The 27694-nt window shown below is 31.4% G+C and overlaps 3 protein-coding genes across 3 annotated transcripts; 2 read left to right on the top strand and 1 right to left on the bottom strand.

The window, feature by feature from the left end:
• The first annotated feature begins 11139 nt into the window (after positions 1-11139).
• Positions 11140-11963, top strand: LOC11405217 (uncharacterized). The gene has a single exon (XM_003629869.3). The coding sequence runs from the start codon at positions 11293-11295 to the stop codon at positions 11767-11769; it is 477 nt and encodes a 158-aa protein (XP_003629917.1). The 5' UTR covers positions 11140-11292; the 3' UTR covers positions 11770-11963.
• Positions 11964-12073: 110 nt separating this feature from the next.
• Positions 12074-15560, bottom strand: LOC11408349 (ADP-ribosylation factor GTPase-activating protein AGD12). Its single transcript, XM_039829403.1, has 7 exons — positions 15482-15560; positions 15233-15308; positions 13680-13843; positions 13251-13380; positions 12972-13088; positions 12743-12838; positions 12074-12482 (listed from the first exon to the last, which is right to left on the bottom strand). Exons 3-7 carry the CDS (start codon positions 13793-13795, stop codon positions 12201-12203), a joined length of 741 nt encoding a protein of 246 aa, XP_039685337.1. The 5' UTR covers positions 13796-13843; positions 15233-15308; positions 15482-15560; the 3' UTR covers positions 12074-12200.
• Positions 15561-24424: 8864 nt separating this feature from the next.
• LOC11422614 (pentatricopeptide repeat-containing protein At5g46460, mitochondrial) lies at positions 24425-26904 on the top strand. Its single transcript, XM_003629866.4, has one exon. It carries the CDS (start codon positions 24597-24599, stop codon positions 26697-26699), a length of 2103 nt encoding a protein of 700 aa, XP_003629914.2. The 5' UTR covers positions 24425-24596; the 3' UTR covers positions 26700-26904.
• Positions 26905-27694: the final 790 nt, after the last annotated feature.

Here is a 27694-nt window from a genome sequence, read left to right as displayed (position 1 = left end):
CGGGTTTGTAACTAGTTTCATAAAGAAAATATATTATTAAGCGTATCGAGTCCATTAGACTATCTTCAATGGTGAAGTCTTCATCATTTAAGACCCGATACCTAACATGTATCCCTTTGGGGAGAAAATTTTTGGGGTCTTCTAAGACCCATTGTCTCACTTAAGACCCCCAATTCTTAAGTGAATCCCACAAGATTTTTTTATAAAAATAGTGTTGAAATGTAACGATGAAGAGTTAATGATGAGATTCATTTAAACCTTTTGTTAGAGAGTCTCCATTGACTGATTATTAAGTACTGATATTTTCTTTAAAAAAAAAAAGTACTGATATTAAAATCTTATTAAATAATGATGTGTACATATCAAATCCATTTAAAAACTTAAAATTGGGAGTCTCCTCGTGGATGCTTTTAGAATCTTCACAGCTCAAAAAGGACAAAATGTATACCTGGAATCCCCAAAAGAGTGCATGCACATATTTCTCGGTCACCCAAGTTTCTATAGTAAATTGTACTACAACATTGGCATATATTCCATAATTTAAAGCACCAGATGTGGAATTAAACAGAATATCAAATTTTCAATCATTTTAGAATTAAACAAAAAAACTAAAGTTTAGTCATAAATCAAATAAAAAACTAAGACATTATTGTTAGATTTGTGGCCCTCTCAAAAAAAAAAAAAATAGCCTTGTTACAACAATAAACATCACTTATAAATAAAATTTATACACATTTTGTGCGGAAAAAATATAAAGTACTTGAACATCCACATATAAAAATTATTTTAATAAAGTGCTTGTGGACCGGATCCTGATAGAACGAGGGATAGAAATGAAAGTGTCGGAAAAACATATACGGGAGAAAAGTGCGGAAAAGAAATGAAGGTAAGCGTGTGTGAGTAATAGTCGTGGGAAAGTCAAATTTGGTATCTTATGAAGTAATATCCGTGATCAGTGTAATTTTTTAATTTATAGAGGTTGATAAGTGTTAATGAAAGTCAAGTTACATTGGTCTAAGCAAGTCTTTCATAGTCACAAGACTATGGACACAAGTTTAAACACACTCACATAAAAGCAAAATATAAAGTTAACTTTATCATTACTTTTTAAATAATTAAAAGAATAAGATGTGAAAATTATATTTTTTGAGTGTGCCTAAATTATTTGTAATTGGGTTGATGAGTATCTAAGAATAATCCCATTGGTCCAGTGATAATATTTTTATTGGTGGCTAAAAGTGGAGAGTATAGTTGTTGACATGTTCAGTTTGGCTGAGAAATACGTGTAAATTACTTAAATGTTTTTCGGCAGTTAATTGTCGAAATTTTAAAGAACCGGCTGCAGTTAACTGCCGAGGAAAACTTAAGCAGTTAACTGCCGAGGAATTTCAAACCTGAAATTAAATAAGAAAATACACCTAAATTTTCGTTAATTTAATTTAATTCTTTAATCTTTTTAATGAATTAAACATAATTATTTTTGTGATTTCATTCGTATGATTTTGTTGTCATAAATGAAGAAATATGAGAGATGAATAATATCTGCAATCGTTAGTTAATGGACCTAAAATGATGAGTCAATAAAAAAAAATGTAACAACAAAAACGTTACAAATGATAGAATAATTATATTTGTAATTATTAGTAATTAATTTCATTGATGTATGTCATATTCATATGTTTGACTAACCTATTATTACTTTATACTAATATTTCAGATATTATTACTTTAATTAACATGAAAAACGCAACAACAAAAAATAAAATGAAACAACAAAGAAAAATGTTTGTCATCGTTAATTAATGAATCTAAAATGGTGATTCAATAAAAAAAAATGCAACAACAAAAAACATTATAAACGATAGAATAATTATATTTGTAATTAATTTCATTGATGTCTCTCATTATTCATAGGTTTGACTAACCTATTATTACTTTATAATATTTTAGATATTATTATTCATCTCTCTTTCAAATAATTATATTTGTAATTATTCTATTAATAAAATCTTTTTTTTTTTTTTTAGAAATAAAACCTCTTTTCTATTACTAGTAAGAAACGTGATCGAATCTGTAATTATATGATGTCATATTTCTTCATTTATGGTAACAAAATTATATGAATGAAATCAACAACGTTATAAAAAAAATCATGTATTAAAGAATTAAATTAAATTAATTAAGGAAAATTTAGGTGTATTTCCTTAATTAAATTAATTAAATTAAATTAAATTAAATTAAATTAATTTCAGGTTTGAAATTCCTCGGCAGTTATTTGCAGCCGGTTCTTTAAAATTTCGGCTGTCGAGGAGCATTTGAGTAATTTACTTATGATTTTCAGCCTTAACAAATGTATACAACAATTCTCAAAAGTGGAAAATGTAGCATAAGTATGTTGCTGAAGAAAATGAAGGTGTGTACGGACGATAATCATGAAAAAGTATTATGTAACCACACATATAAATGGCTGACATTCGTATTCACATCAAAGAACAGTAATTTTTTTTTGAAGAAACATCAAAGAACAGTAATGAAATGAGAAAATAAAAAGATGCGATAATACAAATAATATACAAATGAATCTAACAAAAATTAAATGACCGTTTGGTTTTTCACATATTGTGAATATGGTATTTGTCGCAAAAAGTAACAAGCATAATATTATGCAATAATAGTGCGGAAAAAAATAAAGGAAAATACTTTATGCAGTTAATAATAGGTATATAACATGTATTGAATTTTTTTAATATGTGGGTGTTTGTGTGCGCCCGCACACACGCACATGTTGGTGTTGCAAACAGGGTGGGGTGGGGGTAGCATGTCAAAAAGAGGATAATGTTGATGTATTGATGATAATCACAACAACAACAACAAAAGTCTACCTTGCAATCTACATGTGTTTGCTGATACACAGAGGTGGTCAAACAACAATAAGTATACCGATTTTTATCAAAAATAAATACTAAATCCATATAGATTGCGCGTTAGTCTTACCTATAAAATTCAAACATTGGTTCACTGTATTCTCGTTCCTCTAATCTCATCTGTTTGAGGTTAATACGTGTTTCTACAAGCCACCTTTATTTATAATCTTAATGAAAAATCATATTTAAATACCACATATTTTCTTAACTTATCATCCGATATATTCAACATTTTTTCAAAAGAAAAGCACTCATTGTTTGACGATAGACTAAAGATAATAGTCAAGTTCTCGTGTTACATGTCCGATAGTTAATTTGCTTAACAAATATTGTATTTGGTTATTAATTCATATATGTTATTTTGACACACTAAAGCTCGGATGGTGCACAAAATACATCCCAAGTTAGGCTATGTTTGCTAAAATTAAGTTACTCGTATAAGTTGGTTGGTGGTTAAAAAGCTGACCGATAGCTTATGAATGCTAGCTTATAAAAAAAGTTGGTCGGTTGGCGTTGTGGTGCTTGACTAAACTAGTTATTATTAAGAGAAATTATATTTGTACAATCCAATTTGTGACAACTTTTATATAATTTTTTCTATCATATTCATATGATGGTCTTATTCTCTCTCTTCCTTCTTCTCTCTCCATTGTTTTTGGCTAATAAGAAGAGAGAAAAACAAGGTTGTCACTAAAGTTGTCATGGAATGGATGTACAAATATCATTGCTCTATTATAAATATTAGATAACATAAATGTACAAATTTATTTAATTTTAATTTTTTTTGGGTACATAATATATACTCCTTCCGTTTCTAAATATAAGCAAAATTGACTTTTTCGGTTCATTCATTTAATGATGTATGTGGTTAATAATATGGACCACATATATCATTAAATGAATGAACCTAAAAGTAAATTTTGCATTTAAAAACGGAGGAAGTATATATTTTATTTATAAAAATTATAACAATCATCCTTGACGTTAATATCAATCAAATCGACAACTCTAATAGGAGGATTTTGATATCTCATATAAGTAGGAATCCACATGAACAAATATTCTTCATTTCCCGGTTGTCATTTTTTTTGTCACGTAGTTTAATTGTTAGAATTCACATTTTTTAAGGTGAATAAGTTGGATGTCTAAGATTCGAACCCCAACCTCTGTATATAACAATGCATGTCCCTACCAACTGAGCTATACTTACGGAAACCCGTTGTCAACTTTCTAACATCCTAAAAAACGTCTGAATATGTTATCATGTAGCATATTCTTTACTCCTTACACTATTTTAAATAAAAATACTATATGCTTTTCATTAATTAATATCCTATACATTTCATGTTCCTTGAATAAAAAAAATAAAAATAAAATCCTATACATTTCATGTTACGGTCATTGTCCGCAGTTCCATGTTGTGGGACCACCAATTTCACGTTATATGACATCGAGAATCTCATGGTTTGGATGCTCTCTTTTATACTAAGGTTGAGATTCTCTCCATTTATTACTTTTTTCATTTATTCTATTTGAAGAGATAAAGACACATAAAAAATAAAAAATAATTAATGATAGGTTGAGATCTTTTGAGGCATTGTTGATATGGACTTGTGATTCTTAATTTCAGGTGCAATTAAGCTTCATGAAATCATCTTTTTTGGCATTTTGATCTTTAAAGCAATGAACACCCATGTTTTCTTTTATTTATTCTACTATCAGATTTTAGCAAAAAGATTGGTACTCATTGCTAAACCAGAATGCTTGTGGAAGTGAGAGTGTGGTTGCTTTATTTATGAAAATTATAAAGAACCAATAAAATTAAAGTCACAAGATTAATTCTCTCAAGTTAATTTGACGTTGTTGGCTTGAGACCTTGGAGTAAATTTCTTCTCAAACTCTCAAATTTAAATAGAGTATATAACTTCAAACTTCAAGTCAGTTATAGATTTTTTTTTTTTTTTTGAGGTAAAGTCAATCATATTCAATACATATAAAAACATGTTAAAATCAATTGTACATCTCTAAATTAAATTAACCTTGTTCAAATGTGAAATGTAACATAGACTTGCACTAAATTAAATGTATATTCTAAAAAGTTTAACAATTATGCACATGTAAAAACTTTGCGCATTAGTATGTTTTTTTATTTTTTATTTTTTTTTCAAAAAAAAAAAGTATGTATTTTTTTTTGAAACCATGTAATTTTTCTTTTGCAAAACATTTAATCATATTCGACAACGACACCATATTTTAATATTATAATTTATAACAATTTAACAATTATTGTACCAAAAAAAAAAACAATTTAACAATTATTTGTATTATAAATGTTATGAAATTAAGGTATTATATGAATATTGTTTGGCTTGCTTGTGCCCAAGTAATCTAAAAGGAAAGAAATTACCACTGTTTCTATTAAAAGAGGAGATGATTGATCAATTGTTCGATAAGGTTAGGAAATTATATTTTTTGTGTTTAGTCTTTGATCTTAATCACCGGTGGATTAATCCTTTATTATATATGGGGTTAACCACTTAAGAGAGTCACTTTCTTGGATTTTTGTTCTCTTGTTATTTTAAATATTTGTGTGTACTCTGTATTCTTCTCGCACACTTCTTGTGTTGAGGATAATTTTTATTATCATAAATAAATTCAATTTTAGCTTGTTAAAAAAGCATTTTAGAAATAGTTTCATTGTAGTATAGCTCAAACTTTTTTTTTTTTAACAAATTAAAATGAGATATAATAAACCACCAAGCTATCCCTCCGTCACAAGATGTGCTAAAGGAGATAGTTAATAATTACAATAGTGTCTGAAAGAGTAAGAAATCATTAGCCATCACCCAAACATAACAAAAGGTGCTGACACCAATCATGAAAATTAAAATGATAAACAACAAATTGCGCTTTATACCATCAAGTGGAGAGAAGCTTGATATTTTCCAAGAGTTGAAAAAGGGTGCTCTATTTTGATCGAAAAGTTCTAGCATTTCTTCTCTTTCAAATTATCCAAGAACTAACAAACCATATGAGATACATAAAAGAACACCGCGATTTTGCAAGACCTGAAGAAATATTGAACTGTAAAAAGTGATCGACAACAATTAAAAAATCTGCTGAATGAACATCCAACCATTGCCGAACAAATTGCCAGACCTGGCCAAAAATGCTAAAGACAAGAGAAGATGTAGCTCTAAACATTTTAATCTTCCTTACAGCTCCAAACTTTTTTTTTTGGTGATGACAGCTCCAAACTTTTTTTTAAAGTCACCTATACTATTCATCCAAGTTTTTTCCCTTTCTTTTGCGATGCATAATGCAGTATCGTTTTAGGCTTAATTTGGTTGAAATAGTGGATGACTGATAAGCTAGCTGATAGTTTATAGCTGATGGCTGATAGTATATAGCTGATGGCTTATAACTGATGACTAGTAGCTGATAAGCTACTTGAAGTGTTTGGTAAAATTAGCGGTTCAATTAGCTGATAGATGTAAAATTACATAAAAGGATATTTTTAATTCATAATAAAGTTTATATCAATTAATGTTTAAAGTATTTAAAAATTAAAAATTATTAATTTAATATTATTATTAAATTAATTTTTAATTCTTAAATGTTAATTTATATTTATTTTCATTTTCCTAAGAAATAATAGAATAAAAGTGTAAAAAAATTTAAACGTGGCAATAAATAAAATATAGTTTGTACAAATATATATATATATATATATATATATATATATTGAAGGTAAATGTAACGTTTTCATTTTTTTTTGTTGGAGAAAATTGTTGTCCTTGTTCTTATTCTCTACAATTCTGATATATCACACAAAAATAACGTGTCATTTCGTAAAAAAAAAAAAGGTGACATTAAATATTGAAATAGTCTCACAAAAAAAAAACATAACAATTGTAACGAAAAAAAAACATAAACGTAATGGTAAAAAAAATATCTTTTCTATTGAGAAAAAAAAGGATCTTTCATTCATAAAAAAAAATAGCATTCATATTTAAAACATATGTATTTTAATTTATAATATAATAAATGATTAAGAGTAAAAAATGCAATTTAGATAGAATAATAAGGGTAAAACTGGAATTAATAGTGAGAAGCTATAAGCTAAAGCTCAAACGCTACTTGGAATAGCTTCTGAAAAATAGCTTATAAGCTCGTGAAATAAGTTATAAGCTCATGGTAAAAAAGTGTTACCAAACAGAATTTTTTTTTGTCAAACGAGTTTATAAGCTATAAATTAAGAGCTAAAAGCTCTTTTTTGGGTGTTACCAAACAGATCCTAATCCATCAAAAATGGCTTATGCTTGTTACTTGTTTTTTTCTTTTAATTCTCTTGTCCTTTTATCCTCTTTTTTCTTTTTTCCTTTAATAAATCTTATTCTTTTATCTTTGAGTAAGATTCAATGTGATTTCCGATTATTTTCTCGTCAGCCAACTTAATTCTCAGTAAAAAATAATATCAAATTAGTCACTGTCATTTCAAATTGGGGACAAATTAAAGCCTATATATATAATGAGTCGACGACTAATGTGTTCCAAATTTAAAAATGTCAAACTAGTTTGATATTATATTTTGTCGGGTATTAAAATAGATTGTGGGAGTTTCCGTAAATTTAACTCAGTTGTTAGGTATAATATATAATATATATAGTGTTCAAGTTCGAATTTAAGACATCCACTTATTCATCTTAATGGTAAATTTATTGTCACCTGACTATTTGAGAAAAAAAAATCATGAGAAAATTGTAAAGGACATATCTTTATCTTTTATACTATCCCTGCCTTATTCAAAAACTTTGTCAAAAGCACTTATGTACGCAAATCGGAGTAAATCCTGCCATTATCTTGGATGTTTTCCCCTGCAATTTCCCTCCTAAACAAAAATTAGCATGGGTTCTAGTCTCGTCAAACTTTGCACTATGAAATTTTTAAAAAGGCTAAAATATGATTTTAGTTCCTGCAAATATAGCGAGTTTAGGTTTTGGTCCTTGGTAAAAAAAAAATTTCAATTACATCCTTGTAAAATTTTTTGTTTTTTAAAATGGTCCCTAAACCCACTTTTTTGCTGATTTGTCACAATTCTGCCTACGTGGCAGTTGCTGACTGTGTTAAGCTGCCCACATGTCCTCCACATGGCAATTATATCATTTAACATATTTTAAAAATCAAATAACATATTTTTTGAATTTAAAAAAACCAATTAATTTTAATTAAAAAAAACTGCAGAAAAGGGGCAATTTTAATTTAATTTCAAACAACATTCATCTTTATCAACAAATTCATTCATGTTCATCCCCAAATTTTAATTCAAAGATATGAATCTACAATCTCAAACATACATGTTCATCTTCCTCAAAAACCACACCCATGAAAATGAATCTCACAAAAACACTCATCTCTTGCATAACTCCAAATCCGCACACTCAACAAATCTGCACACCATATCAAAACCCAGTACCACTAAAAGCCTTTCTTCTTCATGCTAAACTCAAATCCACAAGCAAAGTTAACAAGCACATGAAAGCAAAGTTAAAATCCCAAACCAACATTCTGTTATTGCAACACAAAGCTAGCACAACAACAAGGAAAATTCATCACCAAGTTCATCCCAAACCCAAAATCTAAAAGAGGGGAAAATTAGGTTTTATATTTTTCCCATTTCTAAGTTGCAAGATGTGCTGTTTTTATGTTAATGGAAGGTGACACATGAAGAAATGGAGAAATGGTGTGAGTATAAGTGGATGGATGAGGGTGAAGGAAAAAATGGTGAAGATGTTGAAACATGTAGTTGTTGTGGAAGAAGAAGAAGAAGAAGAAGAAAAGGGTTGGAGAAGAAGAAGAGAGGACGAGAAAGATGTTGATTCTTTAATTTTAAATTTATTTAAACCTTTTTTTAATTTTGAAACCCAAATTTAATTTTAATTAAAATGATTTTTAAATATTTAAAATAAGGCAATTGCCATTTGTATGCCACATGTACATTTTTGCATAGTCAGCAACTAACACATAAGTAAAAATGTGATAAATCAGCAAAAAAGTGGGTCCAGGGACCATTTTAAAAAACAAAAAATTTTGCAGGGATGTAATTCAAATTTTTTTTTTACCAGGGACCAAAACGCAAACTCGCTATATTTGCAGGGACCAAAAGCATATTTTAGCCTTTTAAAAATGGTGTTTGTATATGTACACCTTGATTATTTTGGTAAAGTCATGTTTGCGGATCATCGTGAACTTAGCTCAGTTGGTAGGAACAATGTATAATATATGTAAGGTTCGTGATCAAACCCCGACCAAAAAAAATAATGATGTTTGCTGTCCCTTAATTTGGTCTGTTTCATGGAAACATTTTTATTTTCCAATTTAGTCTTTTATCCCATTTTCAAATACAATTAGTGACACTAGATTTTTTTTTGAGGGAACTAGTGACACTAGAATTATGTGGCAATTAAGGTCTTTGTTTGGTGCTGTAAGAATTTGTCCTCCATAATAGTCATCTAAAGAGAGTCAATAAAACCATATAAACTGTTTACACTTGATTTTTTTTAAGGATGTTTACACTTGAAGTTCTCTACAACCATAAATGCATATGTGCAACATCTAAAAACTTGATAGTAAATATCTACCTATCAGTCCCCATGAGCTTAACTCATTTGGTAAGAGATAAAACACAATATGTGTAGGGGTCGGGGTTCCAACCCCGAACACCCCACTTATTTATCTTTAAGATGAATTTCTCGAGCCACTAGGCTACTTGACAAAAAAAAAAAAATCTACCTATCAATGTTATTAACTTCCTCTGCTTGCAAAGTAGCCCGAACAATCAACTTTGAAAAAAAAATGTCAAACTAAAAGAAATGCACACATAATTTAACAAAACTTAAAGGCTTATTATGCAAATAAAATGTAACAAAAATGACTTATTATGGAGAAAAAAAATAGCCTAAAAGACTTATTCAAGAAAATAGTGGAAGAACCTCAAACATAATTTTCCCTAATTATCAGATTTCAAACTTGCAAATTGAAACAACTTGAATACTTTTAAGTTGATGTAAGACGTGTCGTGCTTTTACTTTAAATCTCAACTTTAATTTATTCTCAATGTTTATAATATTTATATATACACTCCATCTAAATCCATTTCCAAAAAAAATGTCCTATGTAAAAAAAAAAAAGGAATTTTATCAAAATTCTGAATCATCATATACAAAAACTTGACTGCTGTTAATAAAACTACGAAAAACTTGACTTAACCCCCAAGTAACTTGGACCCTAAGTCACGGTTAGAATGTTCCAGATGCTTCTAGAAGCTCTTCGAGGCAGCACCTTTAGAATGAAATACCTAGGGCTCTTTCGGCCCTTCTAGAGGGCATTATATCCTTCATTATATATTGACGGTCCACAACCCCAAACACGAGTTTTGGGACCAAGCGAAATGATTAATTATGAAATTGATGGTCCAATACCAATTTCACCATCAATCATGACAAATAAATTTAGCATAAAGTTTTCTCGATGTAGTACAGAAACAGAATCTAACCCGTGATTTTTCTAATATAATAATAAAATTCAACAGGAGTTTTGTACCCAAAAAAAAGTTATAAGGCTACATTGTTAGGGTAAATTATTTTTACACCAACCTCAATTAAAATTAGTTTTATCGTCACATACGGTTGGTTATAAGTTACATGTCTGTTTGTAAGCTTTTATCTAAAAATCACGGTAAAGTGGTAGAGTTTTTTTTTTATTAAGTATGTTAAATTTTTTTTTTTTGGTAGATAGACGAAATGACAAAGCCATTATAAACTCACACATACAAGTGGAGGTACCGGGGTTCGAACCCCGGTCATGGCATCCGACCTAACAATTTCGGCATTTTGCCAGTTGAGCTAGGACTTCTGGATAGTATGTTAGACTTTTATTGAACATAATATAGAACTAATTTTACTCGTTTATCAAACCTGAAGGATGAAAGTAGAATTTGCCTAATATATATGATCCTCTTAAACTTGTGAATTTAAGCAAAATTGAAAAAACTTTTGAAGCTAAAATCCATGTAAATATACAGTGCAGTCACATGGAGTGAGAAAAAAGTCAAAATATTCTTATGATTTTTAACTTTAGAAAAAACAAAGAGTGAGTAGTAAAAGACAAAGGAGAAAGCGGCGAGAATAGAAGATATGAACATTTTTTCTCCGACAGATGTTCACAGTTTCTCTTTCGATTTCTTAAAGTCCTTCCATTCTCATTAGAAAACGGTACCGTATCAACACTCAGTGTTACTATATATTTATTTCATACTCTATTCTATTCTATTCTATCTCATAAGTCATAAACCTCAAGCTCAATTTCCATGGCGGAATCTCCCATAGTCTTCGTCATCCTCATTCTCGCAGGATATTCCTCCGCCAGAGACCTCCGTCCAGCAGATCACGGTCTCATCTTCCAGACACTATCTCCAACGGGGACGCATTCTTCGCCGGAGATGAGATCCTTCTTCAACAGTGACAATTCATCACCAACAGTGTCCTCTTCCTCCGAAGTAGCGATGCCAAAGGCATTTACCTCCGGTAACACAGCGCCTCCGTCGTGGTCGAGCGTCTCCGGCGATGGTAGTAGTGACCGAGTTTGGAATTCGCTGAAGGTAGCCAGTTTGGCATGTGGAGTTGCTGGTGCGATTCTGATTTTGGTTTCAGGTTTGATTTACGTGTTTAAGTATAGAAAGCAGGAACAACAAAACGCAGCGTTTCGTGGTAACAACAGTAAATTAGAAAATGAGGATCATGATAATAACAAGTTGCAATTAGTGGTACGCGACCCTTCGAGTTGAGCATGTTTGTTGTTATTCATGCAAAGGGTAGTGGTTTATTTATTTAGACTAGATTTTTAGTTATTTATGTTTTTTTATTTTATTAACTTACTATTGTTTATAGCAGTTTTTAGTAACTTAGTATTGAAATTTACATTAATTGTCACACTCATTTCTCAAGTAACTTAATAGCTAAAATTTCAGCTCTAGATAAACATGTGGATCCAACTCATGCATATATAATATACTGTTCCTCCTAGTTAAGTTATACACATGAGACTTTCTTCATAATTTTTCATAACGAGAAGTAATTGCGAGGGAAATTAACTCGTTGATATACTTAATCCGGGTACATAAAAGGAAAATTACAACAATCCTCACTTGACAATGCACAAGCACAAGTAATCTATGGTGATCAAAATTAGAGAATTTACATGAAAATAGTAATGCATCTAATGATCAAGAGACATCCACTCAAGTTCTAAGTTTAATTCTCCACATTCGACATTCTGGAGCTTAATAAACATCTCTTGTTTAACCTTACCATCAATGATATTGACTATGCTATCCTCTATAAGTGCATTGTCATTAGATCTCAGCCATTTTCCTATTCGCATATCATCAAACATTCCAGTATCTCCAAATGCCATTGCAGAATTTATTAAAGGTTGAAGATCAATCTGCGCTTCTCCCATTATATCATCAGCTGAGAACAAGTCATGATCAAATACCTCCTGCAATACAATGAAGCATGCTGTCAATATTAAGTCTCATTTTCATATACACACAAGACATTGTAAGGATTGAAATATTGAACCATCTCCTCATACGTAATGTTGCTCTAAGAAATACATTACATCATGTATTGTTTTAGATATATTGATTTCTAGAATCTAGTTAGCATCGGAGAAAATACATATCATGAGTCAAATAAATAGCAAGCAAACTACATAAATTGTTTACAGGAACTAGACACGATAAAATGTAACCTTACCAAACTTATTGGTCCAAATTGCTGAGGAACGGACAACATAAGTTCCTCGTTCCAAACCGGATTCAAATTGCTCCTTATTACAGTCGTCTGAACAGTCTGAATGCAATAACACCATTGTCAAATTAAAAAGAAAGTTAACAACATATATTATTATTCTTCAGCTAATTAAAAAATAAAATAATAAAGAGAAAATGTTTCCTAATAGTATATGCTAGTGAAAACAACCAACCTGTTGGCCAAGCTTCAAAACAACATATGGATCACTTGTCCTCATATCTCTGATTGCTAAATTTGTGCCTTTGACCACTTTCACTTTCAGCATTCCAATAAATTCTACCATTCCTTCCTATTTTCAACATCCATTAAAATCACTCATGAAAACAATTTCATTTCATTATCTGATGGTGTAATAAAGTTGGATCCATGAAGTATGTACCATGCATCAGTATGCTAATTCAACTTATGGTCAACACAAATACATTCAATCAAAGGAACTAAATATAATTACCATATTCTTTGAACCACTAGATTTTCGAAAGCTATCCATGATCTTTTTGGAGAAACTTGTTTGACGTTTGCTTTTTGTTGATAAAATGCGCAAACTATGTTTCAAAAATTCTTGACGCTCATACTTTGACCTGCAATCATAAATGTCAATATTAAAATGTCACTCTTAAATGGAACGTTGATTGAATTGGTACCGTTTTTTATGCTACCATGAACAACACATCACAATGTCGTGTAAATTAGTCAATGTTTAACCAAGCAAAATGGACTATTATTAAAAAGAGTAACACTAGATAAGAGTTACAAAACAATAAATATGAGAAGAGCAAAATTTGGGTTGAAGACAAAAATTCATATGGATGTATCCTTGCCTACTTTTCAGTGACAAAAAGTGTAACAAATTTATAATATAAATGTAAGAATGTCTTACCTGATGAATTTTGCACGTTCTTCATGACTGGCATCTGGTCCAGGTTTTGTATATCCTTCCGGAATAAAAGCCTCATAAATTGAATTGGCAGATGCATTTCCTCCAACTTCCATCATTGCATCTATTTCATCATTTGACCATTCATCCAATGTTACAGACAAAATCTGACAAGGAAAAAGGAAACGTCTCAGTGATTTAATGCATAACAAGCAACCTCGATTCTATTTATGTATAGAGTGTTGAAAAGAGAGCGTTACTAACACTCATCTTGTCTTACATTCTACCTATCTTATCCATCTAAAAAACGCGACCTCAATTCTGTTCATATTAAGAAATCTTTTTGAATCTCAAAGTGCAATATAACATGTTTTCCCCGTCTAGGGATGTAAATGGATATCCATGGATGCGTATAGTATGATATCCGTGTCCGTTCCGTTAGATAAATATGAAATCCGTACCCTATTCATATCCGCGCGGATATCCGTTTAACGGGTAATCCACAGATTTTGAGGTATCAGCGAGTTTATATAGATATCCATGGATAACATTTATGAAAATAAAATAAAAAATTTGTTCAATTTTGTTAGCTAAAATTTAGAAATAAAGGTTCTTCACATGCATTTTCTTTTCTTTTTAGCAAAACATAATATTCATACATTACAATAACAACAAAGATCATTGACTCCACAAAAACATAAATAAAGTGTCTTACATTTATTAAAAATAAAGTTCTTTGATTTAACACTCATCATATTCAACAAAAACAAAGCTCTTGATTCAACAATCCCAACCACTTTCACTTCCATTTAAATGAGCATAATAACTTCTTAGGAAGTTGAATATATTGAGGTTATTTATGTATCTTACTCGGTTTAATAACGGGTATGGATATTCGCGGGTGTGTATACTATTAAATCCGCATCCGTATCCATTAATTAGTGGATAGTTAAAAAATCCGTTTATTTTATTCATGGATATCCATTAAGATATCCGCTCCGTGTTCGTGGCGGATTTTATCCGCGGATATCCACGGGTGCGGATTTTTTTGCAATCCCTATTTTTGTGTAAAAAAAAATTAGTAGGACAGTGGTTAGTGATTACCAATGGAATGGAGGATAAATTAGTAGTATGTGGAAAAATAAAAACACTTATTTGCGAAGATTCCACCTCTTATACCCTAGATCATTAAGTTTAGCACTTTGTCTGAATTTCATATTTCAGAATACATCACATGCTAATGTAAATTTTAAGAATAATGCGTCACCGCAATCATGTATGCCATACGGTAGTAATTTAAAAATAAAAAAAAAAAACTATTGCACAATCATAGTCATATAAGAGTGGTTGGTTGTTTTCTCATTAAATTAAGTTCAAACAAAAGAAAAATATTAGCTATATATGTATCTATCTACCCACACGCACATTTGTATCTATATATATATATATACTGTTAGTTTTTCAATTATTTCAAGACAAGGGAACTCAGTTCAAATTTTTCTCATCAATAAAGATAAAATGTTTGTTTTTTAATTAAAAGATCGTGAATGATTTACCTTTGATATATGAGTGCCAAGACTTCTGTGCACCCCACAACATTTTAAGCATACAAAAACTCCAATATTTGCTGACCTGAAGAAGCATAGTTAAAAAAATTAACTTCAACTAAAAAAAGTTAATATACATTACAAATGTGACAGGTTTCTTGGAGAATAAGTTAATTACACTAACATCTCATGACTCTCAGACCTTAGTTTTAGAAAGGCCATGACCATAAACAAAAAAGGTTGTGTGAATAAACTTACGCCCATTTGGGATCTGGAGCACTACAATCAGCACAAAAGCGATTATCTTTTTGAACCAATAAATCCTTCAATCTTCTTTTACCTGTAAGAGACCTACCAATCATTCAACTTCTCAAGGAAAAACTAAACCAAATGCCTGTTTTTAAACATGTAATTTGACTTTGAGCCTTCGAAAAAATTATTTCAAACAAAGATTTTAACCGATACAGACCATACAATCAACATAATTTGTACATCAACAAATAACTCGTGTCCTTGAAAAACACAGCATATTATTATATACCGTGAGCATCAAATGTTAGATTATTATTTTTTAAATGTGAGAGTATATATCGAATTTTGATAAGGGTAAACACAACGTACTTAATACAGGCCTCCCAAATTCCAACCTTCTATTGTTCATTGACATCCTTAAAACCCACTAATAGCAGTCAAGTTAATCCACCTGAGAAAGTAAGAAATATCCTTGGTTAAAGTCTATTTTCTTGAGAGAATATTTGGTTAAAAGACTAACAAAATAAGAATGCAGCAGTGAACTTCTACAATATATACCAAGTCTTTCCCAATGCACTAATCTTTAGTTTTTACCTTCAAATAGTAAATAAATAAATAAAAAATCAAGAATAGTATTTAACTAATTGATATAGAAAATAGAATAATTCCATTGCATAAAGAGGCTGAGCCAAATAATTTTTCTAAAGGGGTCAAAGACCAAATTTATATAATTTATGAATTAAACACATAAGCCACCCTAGTTCCACCCTTGATTGCAGGTTGGTCTAATTGATCATTAAAAGGAAGAAAAAATTACAGCTTTTTGTATTTTGTATGAATTAGCAGACATCAAAATTGTTGGGTCGTATTAATAAATACAAATATAAGATATTTGTATTTATTACGTATGTGTTAAACATTAAACTTTCTACAACAACATAAGACGTATGCATTCATTATACTTGCACTTTTCTTTTTCAATCAATAACAAAAACAATGATGGGCACCCACTATTTTATAGTATTTTCAATTTTTGGTTCATCGATCAAACATTAAATTTGAGATTTTCTTTTTAATTACAAGAAATTACGTAAGAATGTTGTTTATACATGGTTGGAACAACAAGAATAGAATTGAAAGATTAACATTTGCATCAACGATTAAACAATCATCTTCTCATTAAGAAATCAATGAATGATAACCAGAAACGAAACCAACATAACACAAAATGAAAGAATAATGAGTGTGAAGGTGGATTGAGAAAAGAGGATTAAATTACCGGTGAATGAAGGAATTGAAATCCGCATAAGTTCGGATGGAAGGGGGAGAGGTAGGAAAAAGATGGTGACATTTTTTCTTTTTTTGAGCATGTATTTTGAAACAACCTTTTCTTTATTTATAAAGGGTGTTCAAGTATTTTTATTTGGATTTGGTGCTCTCTCTCACCTATTTCTAATTTCTGATCAAGAAATTTTCTATTTTCAATTTTTAGATCATGAATCAAACATTAAATTTTAGATTTCCCTTTTTTATTAAATGTAGCAAGACTAAAAAAATAAAATACTTAAAAAAAACTTACTTATTTTTGCACATGACGAAGTATCTCCATGTGCAATGGAGAAATCAAAGGTTTTGGTAGAAATATTTTGTTGGCTGGTGTATTTTTATTTTAAAAAAAAACTTGTCACAACTCAACTAAAAAAGGATTTGGAGTTGTCATGAACTTTAAAGTTTTGTGTAGTGAAAACCAAAAAAAAAGATTTGGATTAATCACTATCAGTTTTTAGTTTAAAATGATATGACAATCGAACAAAAAGAGGTTTTGGAGTTGTCATCAATTTTAAAACTTGTACAACAATCAAACCAAAAGATGATTTAGATTTTAGAATAATCACTATTAATTTTTATTAAAATAATAAAAACTTTTGAACTTAAAATCATGTGATTTATAATTGGTAAAATTGGTTTCTATTAAAGGATAGATAGGTTGTAAGAAATAAAGTGTAGAGATATTTGAAAAATGAAGTATGATGCAAAGGAAATAACGTAAAGATAAAAAGATCATAAACAAATAACAAACATTGTCCAGTGTCCACACACAATGCCAAGTAAGTGGTGCTTACATACCTTCACCGAAATGAAAAAGAAAGAAAATGGAACCGAGATGGAGAATATATATGATCGATGATGATGATGATGATGATGATAGAGGTGGAAAAAATGAGATCTATTATTGCTTTACTTGATATTATATCTACTGTGTTTAACTCATTGGTGAATTAGGACTCCAATATATAGTCACTCTGATTCTTTACAAAAATCGCAACCCTCGCTAATTCCTCCTCCCTTTTCGCGTGCTTAGTGTACTCTATTTATAAAATTTTCGAGATGTACAAGATATATGGAAGGTATGGAAAGAAAACAATAAAGTATAAAATTAATTATCAGACCAATTCAGAATTAAACCGAGATTGATACTGTCATTGATTTCAAAATCAATCACAATTAAACTTGTTTATCATTGCGCCGACTTTTACGTGTTTTGTTTGTTTTTGTTTTTTATGATATGATGGATGAGTGCCAAAATGTTTTGTTTTTATTTTTATTCTTTTTGTCTAATTTTTTGGTTTTTTTAGTGTCATATCCTAAATTTGGACCGTTTAAAATCTTTTTTGTCCATATTTTAAAATTGTCCACATCCTCTTTTATTCGTTTTTTTTACCATTTAAAACTCGTGTTTTTAGTCTTTAGTCATTTAAAAACTTTTATCTTGCATTTAAGTCGCCGCTTGCACTTTTACAACAATTAAAATTATTTCATCTGCATTTTTATAACGCATTTTATAATCTTTTTAGTCATAATAATCAAGTCATTTTAAAAAGTTTAATCATATTTTAAAAGTCGCGTCTTTTTATCATTCCAAACAAAATTTCGGCAGGGAGGTTACTTTGAAGTACCTCATTTGGTTCCGAAGGGACATTGTTTTTACGTTTATTTAATCTTCATTTTTATTTTATTTTTTATTTTTATTTGTTTTTTATTTTATTTGTTTTTTATTATTTCTTCTTTTATTGTTATTATTTTTGTTTTTCTTTTGTGTGTTGTTTATTTTTTATTCTTTGTCTTTTTGTCAAGTCTTTTTCTCCAAGTCTCAGCTGCAGGGGTATTTTGGTCTTTGATGTGTACCAGAGCCAACCCTATTTTGTCACTATAAGTACACTGTCCAATCATTGGAAAAGGGGAGGTCAGAAAACATGTCAGATTAGTCCCCATCACTACACAAACGCATTTCCTTTTCTCTCTCTTCAACTTTCAGATCAAAAAAGCAAAAAATGAACATTCATGCATGTTCATCATGAGTTTCAAACTTTTTTAGAGAAGTTAAAAATTGCTTTCACATAAACATATCACCAGTGTCGTAACAACACAGATTTTTCGTGGAAATCAAAACCGTCACCAATTCCAACACGTTTCCGGCGATGAGATTAAACTCACCAACAACAAATCGGATTGGAGCGTGAACTGAAGTAAACAGAGCCGAAATAACAAGTTTATAGTGTCAAGGATCGGAACCTGAACCGGAGCGTGAAGGAAGAAGAAGGGACTTGAAGTTTTCCGAAGGTAGGGTTTTATCACCAGATCTTAACAGATCCGAAAGAGGTAACCGTTTTTCCTTCGTTCTTTTCTTCACTTGTGTTTCAATTTTTTTTCAAAAAAACTTGCATTCTAGATCTAGGTTTGTATGTGGTTTGTCTTGAAAATCTTAGTCCGGATTTGAGTAGAGGAAAAAAAAGGATATTCGAATATGTAAATTTTTTTGAAACGGTTGAGTTTTGAACTCCGGCGCGGTGGTGCCACCACCGGCCACCGCGCCGGAAGAACTCGGACCACTACTCTTCTTCTTCTCCGGCATTACTTTTCTAGAGAGAAGGGAGAGCAAAAATGTTTTTTTAGAGAGAAGGAAAAAGGAAGAAATAAGAGAAACCGGTTCAAAAACTTCTTTTATAGACATATGAGAACCGGTACGGTTCATCTGAACCGGACCGGTCCATCTGGCTCCTCCTCCCCTTCTTTCTGAACCCTTAGATCTTTCCTCATGTTTTAATCCAACGGTCTAGATTAGTTCCCGCTGAGCCAATTCTTTTTATTTCTTTTTTTGTCTTTATTTTTTTTAAATACTATTTTTACTTTTTTTTGACATTTTTGTGCTTAGAAAAAATTCCAAAAAATATTGTTCTCATCATTTTAATTTTCTCTAATTTTAAAAAAATTCATCCTACTTGTTTTCTTTTAAAATGTTCTTGTTTGTTCATTACTTGCTCTTAATCTCTATATAATGATTTTAATTGTTGCTTGACTTAAATTCTTGCTTATTATTTCTTATGTCTCATTCATCATATTTCTTGTGATTACTAACTATTTAATTTTTGTCTTGAATCATAGCATGCACATTTAATTTTCTCATCATTTCATTTTGTCATTGACTTAGTGTGTATAAATAGGGAATTGATGTAATTTTATTTCTTGCATTTTATTTTGGCATAAAGGCCTTAGGTTTGTATTTAGGAATTGATGTAATAATGTAGGTAACACAAGCACCGACACATGCACCGACACTACCACATTTTATTTACCGCTTTCCGTTAATTTTTTACGACGTTACGTTAGTTTTCACCGTTAGTTTAGAAAAAAATCATTTTTCATAAAAAAAAAACCAAATATGTCAAATTCAAAAATCTTTTTTTTCTTAGCAACATTTTCTCTTTATTTTCTCAATCAAATTTTTAATCAATTTTAATTCAACTTCAATCATTTTCAAAATTTAAAATCAATCAACCTCACTCATTTCTTTTATCTTATGCCTTGAGGCCTCTTTCTCTTCTTAAAACCATTTTCAAAAAAATCTTAAAATCAACCTAACCCACCAAAGAAATTCTTGAGTGGAACTACGTTGGTTTTGATCCCTTTCCCAAAAGGGTACGTAGGCAGAGGACTTGTCCTTCCAAATCAAATAAAAATAACCAAAAACATACTTCTTCTCCCTCCATTCTTTCACTTAGACATTAGGCAATAATCTTTCAAATAAGCAATGAATTTAGCACAAGATAAATTAGGCAAGAGGTTCCTATGGAATACCATAGACGCTTAGGGTGCTAGCACCTTCCCTTCGCGTAATCAACCCCCGAATCCAAAGTCTCGATAAGGGTTTTTACTCATTTTTTCCCTTCCCACGAATAAAAATTGAGAGTTCAAAGATTGACGATTCAAATCAATTAATGGTTTGATATCCGAAAATCGCGAGCACATTTAGTCTAATAGTATGAAGTCCATCTCTTTAATGTGAATAAAAGAGAAACTCGAGGTTCCAACTTCTCTGTGCATATTGCAACATTCTTGTAAATTGAGTTATGTTCACGGAGACTGTGTTTTGCCATTTTTATTGCTTTTTATAGTTATTTTTTTGGGTTTGAAATAGGTCAAAATAAATTCAAAATTTAGTATAATATACTAAAAAAAATAAACTACATAAAAAAATGAGCTCAATATAAGAGTGCAGCTTCCCCCTAAAAAAATTAAAAGTGGAGCTCCCCTCTAATTTATGTTTGTTCACCTCTTTAGGAAGCCTTAATTTATTTATGTTTACTTCTTAGATGTATGACATGTGTGTAAAATAAAATCAAGGGGCGAGATTTAACCAGTGCAACTTCCCTTCGTTTATGCATATGTTCGCTTCCTTTTATTTTTTTGGGTAAAATATGTATTTCATCCCTGTAAATATAAGCCATTTGAAATTTCATCCCTGAACTTACCAATCCTCCCTGCAAATATTAATCATTTGAGTTTTGGTCCTAAACACATTTAATTACCGACGTGGCACATCATAACTGGGAGATTACCGCTTTGCCCTTGTTGAACCAAAACATGTGAGAAATTACATTTTTAACCCTGTCTTCTATCTTCCCCATCCATGTCGTCTTCTCTCTTCAGAAACAGGTTTCTTCCCCAGTAATTTTCTCAATTGAACCTAAATCTGTCTTCCCCATTCCCAATTGAATTCAAATCTCACACCCACCCATTCCTTAATCGAATTCCAACAAAACCATGAGAAGAGGAGAAAAACGCATTCTCCGCCACCGACAACAACAATGGCCCTCTTCTCCTTCTTCCTTCTCAAATCCTCTTCTCTTTCTCCCCCAACCACCGCCGCCTTTGCCGACCATGATTCATGACCCCTCCACCTTCTCCACAATCCATGGTTTAGCGTTTTAGCGATGGATTCGAGTTCAACGGTGGCGCCAAACACTGTGTCGCGGTCGGAGAAAGAGTCATGGTTTAGGTGCTTACTTTATTGCGATGATATTGATCAACATAAACTTCTCCTGTGCCATTATTTGTGACAATACCTGTTACCAATTGAAACAATAAAATACTTAACATTTTAGGGAATTGAGTATACTTATGATTGAGTTTCTCTCACTGTTGGAGGGAAATAGGTTTGGGTTCTTGCTCCTCTACTGTTGCCATTGTTGCAATTTTTGTTTCTTCAAAAAATTCTTCAAAAAATTATCTTATTGGTGTCATTGGGAAAACACGTCAGTGTGTTAATATGTTCAATTTCACTTCACTCTTCTTCCATATCAATGCATACTCGTTGTTCTTATGCTTCGTTTTACAGCTCACGCAAGTTGGTGGTTCGGATTTTGTGGTGATGGAAGAGTTCAATGGTGCTGGTGGAAGAGAAGAAGAAGGAAGAAGGAAGGGGTATAATAGTCATTCTGCCTATAACTAGTTTCATTAAGGGGAAAGTGGTCATTTCATGTGTCACTTGCTGACTCATACATGTCATTTCCCAATCAGATTCTGCCACGTCATCACCACCTCACTAATCATGTGCCACGTCGGTAATTAAATGTGTTTAGGACCAAAACTCAAATGATTAATATTTGCAGGGAAGATTTGGGAGGATTAGTAAGTTCAGGGATGAAATTTCAAATGCCCTATATATGCAGAGATGAAATGCATATTTTAGCCTTTTTTTTTTTTTTTTTGTCATATGTAGCAAAAATAAAATCAAAGATTGTGTTATAAAACATGACCTCCATGTAAGGAAAGTGAAAAAAACCATAAAACTCCTTGTGAGAATGAGTAATATTATAAAGGGTTAATAGTGTTTTTCAACCCTGTAATATATGTCATTTTTGGTTTTCTCCCCTATAAAATTTTCGGTTTGATTTTCACCCTCGTAAAAATTTTATTTTCCAGAAATCACCCTTAATAGGCCATTCAAAAACCAAAATTTCTTTAAAAAAAATCTGAAAATGGCCTATTATGGGTGTTTTCCGGAAAATAAAAATTTTACGAGGGTCAAACCGAAAATGACATATATTACAGGGGTGAAAAACACTGTTAACCCTATTATAAATGAAGAAGTTACACATTAATGTGATGGTTACAAAACTATTTATACAACTATCTGCAAGAAGTAATATGCAATTAATTTGAATGGATACCAGCACCTTCGAAGTAAAATTTATTTAACAATACGGTTTATTTTTAAATAAATTAATATGAAATATAAGCAATAAAAATAGATGAAAAGTTTATGTATGTGAACTGAATTTTCAACCACATACTTTAACTTTTCAGCTACCACCTTTCATTATATTTTATGGGTCATGCTAACTTATATCCTTAAAGTACAAATTAATAAGCTAAAAACTGAATTAATCAATAAATACACAAGTTAAAAGGATAAAATTTAAAGCTTTCACAATTAAGAATACACAATTTCTAAGATTTTATTTATACTTTTGGTTTCTTATCTTGTTCCCTTAGACACAAGTTAAGCATTTCCCATATTTTATTGCATAGAGAGTATGACATAACATCGATGGATCAAATGTAGGATCGATATCCAACTAAATTACATAGATATGATTGTGTTCAGTGGACCAGGATTAAAAGTTGAGTGACACTGGTTAAGGAATGCTTAAATAGAAATTTTGCTTTAAAGATGTAAATTTTTATCTTTAATGAAGTAATAGTTACATTTTTATAAAACCTTACCTTAATTTATTTAACGAGTAAATAGGTAATTATTCCCCTAAAGTGGTAAGTTTCGTCAATTACTCATTGACATTAACAAAACTTCAATTACCGCCCCTGAAATTGCACAACGTTAATCAATTTACCCTCTCCGTCAAATTCTTCTGTTAGTTAACATGACGTTTTGCAAATAACCTCCCTGAAGTTTTGCACTTATGTGCAAAATGCTCCTTTAACTTAAAAATTTATAATTTTGTCTTGTCTATGGCATTATAATGGCAACATATATTAGTAGTCTTGTCTATGGCATTAAATTAGAGGTTATGATGACTCATCCATTTGAAGGGTGTAGCTCAGCCTTATGGGTGGAGGTAATTGCAATATTCATCATCGCGTTTTTGGTTACAACTTTGATATCGGAACATCAATCAGTAAGTACTTATTAAGGAGGAAAGTTACATATTTATATAATAATGGTTAATTCACAGAATGCGTCTTAAATTTTCAAGGATAAGAAAAAAATATAAATTTTTAAGTTCGGGGGCTTTTTGTACCTAAGTGTAAAACTTTAGGAAGGTATTTGCAAAACGTCATATTGACTAATAGGAAAATTTGACGGATGGGAAAATTGATCAACGTTGTGCAATTTTAGAGGGTAATTGAAATTTTGTTAACATCAGAAAGGGTAATTGACGAAGCTTACAATTTCAAGGAGTAATTGTCTATTTACTCTTTATTTAACCAATGCACACTGTTAGCATTTTTTTTTGGTCAAGTAGCGTAGTGGCTAGAGTTCACACAATTTAATTGTGGAGAAGTGGGATATCCGGGATTGAACCACGTCTTCTGCATATACTAAGCAATATTCCTACCAACTGAGCTAAGGTTCATATATTTTTTAAAAGTTTTCTAGCAGGACTAATTGAAAAGATAAAAAAAAAATGTACGCGCGCGTTTCCTCTTCTATCTATTACAACGGTGCACTAGCATCGGGAGCATTTTCATCTGTGATCTTCCTTCATTTGCCTCCAAGTCCGAAGCTGTGAAATGATATTGACACATTATTATTCCCTTCATGCTAAAATTCACGAGCCAAATAACCACCCATCTGAAATGTCGTACAACACCATTTACCACTCTTATTCAAAACCCAAAATCTTCTTCAACTTCCTTAAACTTCACGTTCTTAAACCACCTCAAAAACCAAAAACTAGACTCAGCACGTGCCGTCTTCAACAAAATCCCTTCCCCTCACGTGTCACTCTACACCAAGCTACTCCTCGCTTACGCTCACAACAACAATCTCCACGAAGCAATCAACCTCTTCAATCAAATCCCATCAAACACCAAAGACACTATCTCATGGAACTCTGTCATCAAAGCCTCTATCATTTGCAACGATTTTGTCACTGCAGTTAAACTGTTCGATGAAATGCCGCAACGAAACTCAATATCATGGACAACGATAATCCACGGTTTCTTATCCACCGGAAGAGTTAATGAAGCTGAGAGGTTTTTTAATGCAATGCCGTATGTTGATAAAGACGTTGCCACATGGAATGCTATGGTTAATGGTTATTGTAATAATGGTAGAGTTAATGATGCTCTTCGTTTGTTTTGTCAAATGCCGTCCAGGGATGTTATTTCTTGGACTTCGATTATTGTCGGATTGGATAGGAATGGAAAAAGTTATCAAGCGTTGTTTTTTTTTAAGAATATGGTGGGTTTTTCTGGTGTTGGAATTTCTTCAACTACTTTGGTTTGTGGGTTGTCTGCAGCTGCTAAAATTTTGGATTTTTATGCGGGTATTCAGATTCATTGTTGTATGTTTAAGTTTGGTTTTTGTTGTGGTTTAGATGAGTTTGTGTCTGCTTCGCTAGTTACTTTTTACGCGTCTTGTAAGAGAATGGGTGATGCTTGTAAGGTTTTTGGTGAGACTGTTTGTAAGAATGTCGTGGTTTGGACTGCTCTTTTGACTGGGTGTGGTTTAAATGATAAGCATGTGGAAGCATTGGAGGTTTTTAGTGAGATGATGAGATTCAATGTGGTGCCTAACGAGTCTTCTTTTACTAGTGCTTTGAATTCTTGTGTTGGGTTGGAGGATCTTGAGAAGGGTAGAGTGATTCATGCTGCAGGAATTAAAATGGGTTTGGAAAATGCAGTCTATACGGGGAATTCTCTTGTTGTTATGTATAGTAAATGTGGTTTTATTGGTGATGCATTGTGTGTGTTTAAGGGGATTTGTGAGAAGAATGTTGTGTCTTGGAATTCTGTGATTGTTGGTTGTGCTCAGCATGGATGTGGAACATGGGCTTTGGTGCTTTTTAAAGAAATGTTGAGGGAAGGAGTTGAGTCTGATGAGATCACGTTGACTGGTTTGCTTTCTGCCTGTAGCAGGTCCGGGATGTTACAAAAGGCAAGGTGTTTTTTTGGGTATTTTGCTCGGAAAAGATCAATGAAGCTGACGGTTGAGCACTATGCTTGTATGGTGGATGTGCTTGGCCGGTGTGGAGAGGTGGAGGAAGCGGAAGCGCTGGCGACGAGCATGCCTGTGGAAGCAAACTCAATGGTATGGCTGGTTTTGCTGAGTGCTTGCAGGGTGCATTCTAGTTTGGATGTTGCAGAAAGAGCTGCGAAACGGATATTTGAAATGGAGCCTGATTGTAGTGCTGCCTATGTGCTGCTGTCGAACTTGTATGCATCTTCTAGAAGATGGTTGGAAGTTGCAAGGATTAGGATGAAAATGAAACATAATGGAATTGTAAAACAACCTGGGTCAAGTTGGATAACCTTAAAAGGAATGAGGCATGAATTTCTGTCTGCAGATAGGTCCCATCCTCTAACCGAGGAAATCTATGAAAAGTTAGTGTGGTTAGGAGTAAAGTTAAGAGAACTGGGTTATATTCCTGATCAACAATTTGCCTTGCATGATGTTGAAATTGAGCAAAATGAAGAAATGTTATCATACCATAGTGAAAGGCTTGCAATTGCATTTGGATTGCTTAGCACTGTGGAAGGAAGTACAATAACTATAATGAAAAATCTACGTGTATGTGGGGATTGTCATACTGCAATAACGCTTATGGCAAAGATTGTTAACAGAGAGATTGTTGTCAGAGATTCTAGCCGTTTTCATCACTTTAAGAATGGCATATGTTCCTGTGGGGATTATTGGTAGTAGAACATTGTTTATTTATAAATTTGTTCATTAGAAAGTTTAAAATAGTTTACACTGAAAATACTGAGGAAGGAAAAAGATATGAATATCAGTGGAAATTTTTGTTTATTATACACTGCAGATCCTTGATAACAAAGGATGGAGTGAAAAGTTTGGTATGACACTGTGTAGATTCTAAGGAGAATGTTAATGGATTCTTAGTTCATTTTCCTTCCGTGCACTAAATTTTTTGTTTGTTATACGCTGCACACTAATTGTCACCTATGAACTAAGATAAGAAGATTCTTAAGAGCAAAAGGAACATTTTGCGAGAAAGAGTAGATGGTTCCAGGCAAGAAACATGAACTGGAGTCATCACCACCAACAAGGAGTCAGGGATAGTATCTTTTCCGTAATATGATTATGAAGTACAAGCAATCAAGTTTCCTAATATTGCAAGATATATGAGATGATCCTAAGAAGTAGCCAAGACAGGTTGGAAAAATTTAGGTGGAAGGATAGAAGATATAGGCAATAAGGTTGAGATTGTTTGATATTTATGGGGGCGATTGTTTATAATTAATTTTAAGGCAAATTCTATGGTACACCCAACATTTTAAGTGTACCAGTACACCAAACATTAAAATAATAATTAAATTGATTGTTTTTTGAAGGAAAAATAATTATTTTCTATCATTGACAATTATAATAATTAAATCTTATTTACCAAAAGCGTCGATGAAATAAAATTTATTTTTTTTGAATTTTTATTGCTTATAATGAAGAATTTTATGAGAAAATGTTAAAAATTTAATATAATTCATATAAACAATGAAATGATGTTTTTTTCTCATGAGATGGTGTTTTCTAAAATATAAATAATGACAAATAACAACTTATTTTATAAAATGATCATTAATTTATAAATTTATAAAGCAGAATATCGGTACACCTCAATTTGTGAGGTGTACCGTAGAAACTCCCTAATTTTAATAGTTTTTAATTTTTGTTTTTTA

This window comes from Medicago truncatula, chromosome 8 (genome assembly GCF_003473485.1).
Source record: "Medicago truncatula cultivar Jemalong A17 chromosome 8, MtrunA17r5.0-ANR, whole genome shotgun sequence".
In the NCBI taxonomy this organism is placed as follows: Eukaryota; Viridiplantae; Streptophyta; class Magnoliopsida; order Fabales; family Fabaceae; genus Medicago; species Medicago truncatula.
The sequence above is the reverse complement of the archived record's forward strand: the minus strand, read 5'-3'. Positions and strand labels throughout refer to the sequence as shown.